The 9759-nt window shown below is 32.9% G+C and overlaps 1 protein-coding gene across 4 annotated transcripts in view; it reads left to right on the plus strand.

Annotated features, from left to right (window-relative positions):
• tp73 (tumor protein p73) overlaps positions 1–9759 on the plus strand; it is a 46245-nt gene extending 36486 nt beyond the window's left edge. For all 4 annotated transcript variants that reach the window (XM_052108459.1, XM_052108460.1, XM_052108462.1 and 1 more), the window contains 4 exons: positions 295–443; positions 2735–2867; positions 6532–6625; positions 7225–9759. In XM_052108459.1, coding sequence (XP_051964419.1) covers positions 295–443; positions 2735–2867; positions 6532–6625; positions 7225–7551 — 703 coding nt within the window. In that variant the 3' untranslated portion in view covers positions 7552–9759. The remainder of the gene's footprint in view (positions 1–294; positions 444–2734; positions 2868–6531; positions 6626–7224) is intronic.

Genomic DNA, 9759 nt, shown 5'->3' on the forward strand with positions numbered 1-9759 from the left:
AGATAGATAGATAGATTTATTGATTGATTAACAGACAGACAGGCAGGCAGCAGAGAGACAGACTGGCAGGCAGATAGATAGATAGATAGATAGATAGATAGATAGATAGATAGATAGATAGATAGATAGATAGATAGATAGATAGATAGATAGATAGATAGATAGATAGATAGATAGATAGATAGATAGATAGATAGATAGATAGATAGATAGATTGATTGATTAACAGACGGATGAATGGATGGACCTATTTTTTTTTTTCACTTATTTAATCCACTAATGTGTGATTCGCAGGAGTCACGTTTCCTCTCCATCACACTACGGCTCACTCAATAACATGAATAAGATTCATGGACCCATGAGCAAACTTCCATCAGTGAACCAGCTGGTAACACAGCAGACTCAGCAGAGTGCAGGGCCCTCTGCCGCCATGACGCATATGGGTGAGCTTGTGGACAACATTTCAGAAATTATTTCTTTACACCGAAAAGCTTGAGGTGTTGGATTTATTTAAAATATATATGTAGCATTTTTGCATCACGCTTTTTAAGTAAAATTAACTAATCGTCATTTTATATCAGCACAACTAGAAAACTTTTGTTAGATATACACAAATGTATCAGAAATGTACACATTAAATATGTGTGTCACACGAGTATGATTTAGCATCTAATAGCAAGTTGTTTCAAATTAACTTTAATATCACTGTTTCTACTTAATTTACTTGGCTCTAAAGAAAATTATATCTAAGGTCAGGCATTAAACTTTATTCCACAAAGAAGTGCAAATACACTTCAGCTACACACATTCACACGCACAAGGAAAAATTACATGAATTGAACAGGATCCAAGTTGACCACTTTTGGATCACTAATGGTGAATTTACACGAAACAGCTATTGATAGTAAAACAACATCAATGATACTACAAATAGTTAAAATCTCTATGAATTCTTAATAACAACCAATTAACAAAAAAAAAACCTTTTGAACAAACATGCTTAAATTATTTAAGTTCAAGGGCTTATGGTATTTCCCACACCCTCAGTTCTGTACTTGATTGTTTTAGTTAGTTGTGGGGTAAAATGGGGCTAAAGGCTCACCCTTAGGAAAATGAGCTTTTTTTCTGGTCACAAAGTGTCTCAAGATACAAGAAATACATTTCGTTTTATTGAATGCTAATAAAGCTACATCATTGTGTGATTGAGCCTTTTATGCCACATCTGGAGTTAAAGGCTCCCTCACTTGGTGTAAAAGGTCCCCAGGGGGTTTATAGTGATACAGTGTAGATACCAGGGTAATAGTTAAAGGGCACAATTTGTCAACTTATACAAATACTTTTGAGACAACAAGATGTTTTTTGATTAGTAAATTAAGATAATATTTATTCAAATAACCACTTCAGAAAAAGGTTCATTTCAATCACATTTGACATTCATAACATCTAAAGTATTCTATAAACAAATGAATCGCCATTGTGATTGGATCAGCAAATGTGAGCCCACTTTGAAAATTTTTCATAAGAAAATCTTATTTTCATATTCCCCAATGTGTTGTGTTTAATAGGGGCCTTTACTATCCTTCACCTTATTGGACAGATATCGAGAAAAAAATACAAATGACAGAATCACCTTGAACATTGAAAATGACAAATACGTTTCTTGTTTCAAAATAATTTCCAGGATATTCATTAGCTACATACATTTACAACATTTAAAAAAATATTAAATATTTGATTAAATTGCCTCAAATTAAACTTTAGACATTACACACAATGATCTCATGGAAGAGGACAATTTTGCAGTTCATAGTGTCAAAAAGGTGTTTATGAATGTCCGGTTGTAGTTCTTCATGCTATTTATTGTTCCCTATTTGAACTCATAATTTTATGGATTTGCAAGCCAAAGAAGTTCAAGGAACTCACGATTAGTTGTTTACTTTATGTAACTCTCCAAGTCCACCTAAGTAAAGCTGAAAATGAACATTTCTGTGTAGAAGCTATTTATTTTTATACGTTACAACAAAAAAAATATACGCACCAACACATTTTTTTTTCCAGTGTTCATTTGATATTAGGGATGTTAATCAATTAAAAAGTGCAATCGAATTAATTATGCGATGTGCCGATTAATTAATATTATTAATTTAAATTAATTGCATATAAAAAATTGCAGAGAAAGGTGCTGACTTAAAGATCATTTATAATATAATAATTAAAATAATTATATTTAATATATAATGGTAACACTTTACAATAAGTTTCCATTCGTTAACATTAGTTAATTGGTTTAATGAGGTGTGTTGCCTGTACAGCTGGAAATGCACTGACTGCTTCCCACCAATAGGAACATCCCTTATTGTGGAATTTATGTACGGGTAGGGAGTATGATTAATTGCGTTATTTTTTCACACATCGTTTTTCAAATTATTATTCTCACTGAATTAATACGTTAAATCGACAGCCCTTTTATAATAAATAATTTATGATATGGAATATGATATATGTTGGCCTAGAAAGTTCTGTGAAATTGAATTTTATGTTTTAAATTGCCCATGTTTTCCAACCAAAGACAGAATACAGACATATCATTTTTCATGATCTGTTGACTTTATTTGCTTTATTACATTAAAAAAAAAAAAAGTTTTATTTATGAAAGAATTGTGGAATTTCTCATACATTGCTTGCACAACATACTGTAAAATGACATACATGTCATGTGTCTTTGTCTTTGCAGGGACAAACATGCTGGGCGGGCACCACATGCAATCTAACGGTGATATGAATGGAGCTCACCCATCACAGTCTATAGTGTCCACCTCTCACTGTACCCCTCCCCCACCTTACAACCCTGACCCCAGCCTCGTCAGGTACTTCACCCTGCAGTAGCACCTACCTGTCTCTCTCTCTCTTATCCACTCATACCTGTACATTCAGACTGTCAATTATGTATTGCTTGCCTTTTTTACAATTAAAAAAAGATTTCATATGGATTCTCACAAGAGTTTTCCAATTTGGTGTGACTGAAATTAGCCTGAACACGACCCTTTAGATATGAATCCACTCCTGCTTGTCGTCTTAATTAATTTGTGTATAAGAGTAAACGCTTATTAAATATTTCTCTGCTGGTCAGAAAAGATCTTTTGACTTTATGTACATAAGCTTGATAATCATTTTTACTAAGGATAGCTATGGACAATGAAAGATGCATTCTTAAAAATGTAAATCTTCAAACATTTTTTATATATATATATATATATATATATATATATATATATATATATATATATATATATATATATATGTATATATACATATATATTCAAAATATATATTCTAAGTATAAGAATATTAAATATATTTAAGCTTTATTTAAATATACATTAAGGCAATCACATTCAGGGCCCTATTATAAGATGCAGCACTATGCCATAAGTCATGAGTGCAAAGTCAGTGGGCATGGTCAAGAAGTTTTGGTATTTTCGTGTAAGCATGCACATACAAGTCTAGGTGCAAGTGGGTTTGGGGAAACTAATGGGCTGGGTCCAGTGCAATTGAATTTGGAGGTTCTTCTCCATTTATTGCACCATCTGCATCCTATTATATAGTCAATTTCCTCAAGCACCAGTGATATATACAAAAACAAGAAGAAATTGGTAGTGTACGTGGACTGTATGCAATGAATTAGAAGAAATATGGACATGCTCCTTTTATATGCTTTGAAAATGTGATTCTCATCTGGATTTGGATATAGGGAATGAAAGTATTATTATTAAAAACAATTTATCCCCTTTTCTCCCAATTTGGAATGCCCAATTCCCACAACTTCTAGGTCCTCGTGGTGGCATGGTTACTCACCTCAATCCGGGTGGCGGAGGACAAGTTTCAGTTGCCTCCACTTCTGAGACAGTCAATCCGCACATCATATCAAGTGGCTCGTTGTGCATGACACCGCGGAGACTCAAGGCATGTGGAGTCCCATGCTACTCTCCACGATCCATGCACAACATACCACACGCCCCATTGAGAGCGAGAACCACAAATCGCGACCATGAGGAGGTTACCCCATATGACTCTACCCTCCCTAGCAACCGGGCCAATTTGGTTGCTTAGGAGACCTGGCTGGAGTCTCTCAGCACACCCTGGATTCAAACTTGCGACTCCAGGGGTGGTAGTCAGCGTCAGTAATCGCTGAGCTACCCAGGCCCAGTGAATGAAAGTATTATTAATAATTTTAATCTACTGGCACATCGATCATGACTAGTATTAACAGTGATTGTATAGGCACACACTTCACTTCTTCCAGTCGATTTTTTTAAAATGTAATTCATTTATTGAAACATGAAACTAAATTCAAATTACACTTCAAACTAAATGAAAATATAATCAAATTAATGAAATGGTAAAAAAACATCATACCAAATACAAAAAATATTACCCTCTCCAACTTCTTCCATCGGCCACTTTTACTGTGACTTAAAAATCACTCTACTACAACAGGTGGACAATTACCAAAACAAATTAGATCATAAATACACTTTTAAATATAAGCATAATAATAATAATTGAAAAATAAACCATGACCTGTAGATAGTTTAACACAAATCTTAACACAAAAATGTTTTGTTTCATAAGATGTCTACAACTCTGATTGTCAAGGACATTATTTGATGTTCCACTATATTTTCAGATTTTGGACATTAACTTTTTTACCATTTGCCGGTGGAGTCACTTCATTAACATACAATACACCCACAGTTTCTGTGCATACACCCATAGATAGCGCAAACACTCCCACTCACGCCCATGGCATGAAAATTGCACTTAGAATTAGCACTCTCAAGAAAATGGAGACCTTTTATAACATTGGAACTGAGTGTTGAGGTTCCTTTCTAAATGGCATATATACTAATCAATCTCTGTTTTGATCCTTTGCAACGTGCAACCTGTGGCCACTATTATATATATTATATCCAGGTTATTGAAGGAATAATCCACCAAAAATAAAAAATAAATGTCAATACAAGTTCCATAAAGTAGAAGAAAACAAAAACATATAAGTACAATAAAAGTAGTCCATGTGATCCGTACAATTCCTTTGTGGAACAAACTGAATGTGTGAAGTCGTTATTTACTGAAAATGCCCCCCACTGTATCTCTGAAATCTTATTGAAGGATGTGTAAATTAAAACTTGAAAAATCGTTGCATCAGGTTTCACTTTCATGACAACAAACGCCATTAGTCCTCCGATTTCCCATAATCGATCAGATTGCACATAAATGAACAGGTCAACTATTCCTTTCATATCATCATCGTTCATGCTAATTTTCTGATAAAAAAAGATATATATGTTTTATTGTCCATGAATATTGCATTGATTTATCAACTACTCCATTGTCACCAATTTAATTAGATGTTATTTCCATTAATGCTCCATTAATAGATCAGGGTGAAATTTAAAGAGTATTTTTTAGAGTCTGTTGTCTTCACCACAAGCAACCATATATATTTAAATTTGCGGTGTAAGTTCTGTTTCACCTGGTACAATTATATATTATGCTAATAAGGACATCTTAAAACCCTTTACACTCAGATGTTGCCATTTATCGTGCATAGTTTACTCACTTGTAGTTTTGTATGTCTCAGCAGCCGATTCATTTTTATATTTCCTGTTTGGACTGTATTAAGCAAATTCTATTTACAGGTTAATTATTTTTAATAAAATTATCAATACAATAAAAAAAGGTGTTATGCATCATTAATGTAATTGCATGATTTTGATTCCATTTTGATTTAGTATTTGCATGCTCAGTTTATTTAATTTTAAGGTATTCATTTGTGGCTCAAGAGCTGAGATGTTCCTATATTTTAGAGGAATATTTGGGGCTTAATGGAAGTTAAGTTCTATTAACACCACCTGTGGCATGTTGTCAATAACCACAGAAAAATCAATTTCGACTCTGTTAACTGTACGAAGAATGATAATAATAATAATAATAATAATAATAATAAGAAGAAGAAGAAGAATGAGAAGAAGAAGAAGAAGAAGAAGAAGAAGAATGAAGAAGAAGAAGAAGAAGAAGAAGAAGAAGAAAATGCTTGTACAGAAATGCAATTACAGTGGACACCTAGGGGCAACCATTGCTCCATAGACTTTCATTGCTGTTTTTTTTTTTTGCTTTTAACTTTTTTGCTTCTACAAGTTGAATTTCTGAAGGAAATCAACAACACACCACAGATGCTGTTAATAGAACTGAACTTGTATTTAACCCAGATCAATCCTTTAAATTGGTATTGCGTATAGTCATTTTATTCCTTTTGAAATATTTTGTTATGTACACACATTTGTCGCTGGTTTTTTATGTACATTTTTACATCAGTTAAATAGTTCTGTCAGTATAGGATAATGATCTGCATTATTCCCTGAAAAGCTGCAAATGCCATGGTGCTTTGCTTGTTATGTTCTGGGTGAATATGTAATTCACAGGACGCAGCCCCTTGGTCTTAGTGGGATTCCTTTTCTCTCTGAACAGTTTCTTAACCAGCCTGGGCTGCCAAAACTGTATCGACTACTTCACGTCCCAGGGACTCCAGAGTGTCTATCACCTTCAGACCCTCTCTATGGAGGTAAATGAACAGTTTGGTCAATAGATGTACAATTTGATGGAAGTTTGTAATATAATTAAAATGTGTAAATCTTAAAATAGACTAAAATGTTTTTTAGTGCACTGAAAAAATATTTTAAGATTTACGCATTTTTATTTCTTAAATTGAATACTATGTTTTTACACTAAATTATTTAACTGAAAACTATTTTTAAAATGGTCTCATTTCAATTTCAGAACTTCAGTTTAATTAAATACATTTTGTTAAAGATTACACAATTCAATATGATGGAAATTTGTTATGAAATTGAAATGCGTGAATCTTAAAAACAGGATTTTTCTAGTTTTTTACTAATTAATTATTTTTGTTTTAACATTTTAATTGAGAAATTGTTGGTTTTAAATAATAAATGATGTGGCCCTACTTTACACATTTCTTGGACGTTTCAGTTTGAATATAAAATAATTGTATTCAATTTGAATCTGTTCCATAAAGCAAAAAAATCATTTTGGACTATACCACGTTAAAGGGTCATATCAAATATTAAAAAATGATATATTTAATGTAAAAACAAATTTGATTGGGTAGCAAAGCAGTAAAATTCCCTCTATATCTACCAGGATCTTGGGGCCCTGAAGATCCCTGAGCAGTTCCGGTTGGCGATCTGGAGGGGCCTGCAGGACATGAAGCAGGGCCACGATTACGGCCAGCAGCTCATTCGCTCCAGCAGTAACATGGCTAGTATGGCCATCGGCCCCGGAGGAGAGCTGCAGCGTCAGCGTGTCATGGAGGCTGTGCACTTCCGTGTGCGTCACACCATCACCATCCCAAACCGTGGAGGGTCTACTGGAGGGGAGGAGTGGGCTGACTTTGGTTTTGACATGCCAGACTGCAGGATACACAAACACTCCATTAAGGAAGAGTTTGCAGAAAGCGACCTTCGCTAAAAAAGGAAAGCTCATTTCTAGTGATGTCCTCAGTTTTCCATGCATTTTTATATCATCCGTATGGATTTTTATTGCTTTCTCAAAACACTTTGAGTGTGTGTTTGTATTTTACCCTCATAGTAGCACTTCCATATTTGAGGACAAACTTATTTGAACAATAAAAATAGGCTAAATTAATCTTAAAAATAAATGTTCTTTATCAGCATGTATATGGTTCCATGAAGAACCTTTAACATCTATGGAACCTTCCCATTGCTCAAAAAGTTTTTAGTAATGGGAAGAGGTTCTTTAGACTTGAAAATGGTTCTTTAAAATGGTTCTTTTAAGAACCTTTCACTGAAAGGTTCTTTGAGGAACCAAAAAATGGTTCTTCTATGGCATCGCTATGAAACACACTTTTTGGAACCTTTATTTTTAAGAGTGAACTCCCACATGATTCTGTTGGAATTAGTAGCGCTTCATTGTGCTGCTAATCACATAGGGTTCGAAATATATCATTTTGATTATCGTTTGTGGCCTTATGCAAATATTGTATAAAATCCGTGATTAATCAACTAAAATTCATTCGATTATTAGGACTGTGGGACATATTGTAGTTATAAATGGTTTGGACCTGTGTTTTATTAAAGAAAATGTCCTTATTTATTTTTGGCTTGGTGTAAATAATAGTTCTGCAGTAACGTATGATATTGAATTATATACGTTCAAAACAGCGTGAAGTAATTCCCAGTGGAAAAATCATACTTGATATTTACTAGTTTGATAAAGGAATGTTTATCAAAACCATTTGCTGGGATTTTTTTTTTGTTGTATGACTAAATCAAAAGGCATTCTTTCTTAGAATTGTGTAATAATAGTTTGGATTATTCGCTCATTGCAATTTGTCATCAGTGTCATTCAATACAGATCATTTGTGAGTGTTTCATCAAGGATGTGATTTACATTGACAATGATGAAGACACAGTACCAGAAAAGAACAATATTAATAATAATTGAAAGAAAAATGTCTATCCTTTTTTTAACATCTTGTTTTCTTTTCTTCTTTTTTTAAATGTGGCTGAATAATTGTAATTATTTACTTTTTTTGTTTGTTTGTTTTTTTTATTGGTGTTTACATTGGATTTTTTTTTTTAATCTTTTCTAAATTCTTTTATTAAGCATTATGTTATTGAGACACTAGGAAACATCAAAGTTTTTTTTTTTGTTTTTTTAAACCTTGCAGGACGAGGTTTTATTCATCATGCTAGACTGTAATGAAGTCTTTATTTTGCCTTTTTCTTCTTTAGCACGTGGTCATTTCTGTCTTGGTTTGTTTTAATAGATTTATATGATAGCAAAATGATGACTCATTTGACAAAAGCAAAGGTATTATATGTTTTTACAAAGACACAAGAAGCTAATTTTACTTGTGTTCTTTCAGGGCCCATGCTTCACTATACTATCACTTACTTACCATTACTGGAGCTCAGAACAAAGGTTGCAACAAAGGTTGCATTAAATTTAAGAGAACAGCTGACCCACACAATTTTTATGAGATGAATCCATAAAGGCTTATTTTCCTGGGTGTTTGTTTAGGTGAGAAATAGTGAAGAAAAGAAAAAAGGTGTTTCAGGCATAAAAATTTGTCCAGTCTTTTACAAATTTAGACAAAAAGAGGGGTAAATAATTAATGCAAACTACCTTTTTCTTCGTTATTTATTAACATTTATTAACATATTACATTCTCTGTATAAAGCTGAACTAAAGGCTTGCTCAAAACATGCTCAGTTTTGAACATTAATGGTGGGTCGTATGTAATCAAAAGTACATGTACATGTACACTTTAATCAAAAAGCAAATGCATTTGTAAATAACTAGTGTTAACATTACTATTCCTTGTTGTTTGAGTAAAAACAACATTAAACATTTCAAACTTGATGCGATAAAAGGGTCTTGGTTAAAGAATTCATGTTTTTACAATTGGCAGTGATGGTTAAATATCAGCGTATATATCAAAGCACTTTATGGCTTTAGGATATTGTACACAAAGTTATATTCACAGTAAGTCAGTATTATGTCATGCATTGTCATTTTGACAATTACAGATTTGAAAAATGTTTAAGAATTAATATCTTGTGTTTTTGTTAAATAGCTGTAATAGTGTTTCTTTTTTTATATCAACATGTTTGAATTATGTAAAGTGATTTCTTTTTCAAATAAATACTAAAT

This window comes from Xyrauchen texanus, chromosome 37 (assembly GCF_025860055.1).
Source record: "Xyrauchen texanus isolate HMW12.3.18 chromosome 37, RBS_HiC_50CHRs, whole genome shotgun sequence".
NCBI lineage: Eukaryota > Metazoa > Chordata > Actinopteri > Cypriniformes > Catostomidae > Xyrauchen > Xyrauchen texanus.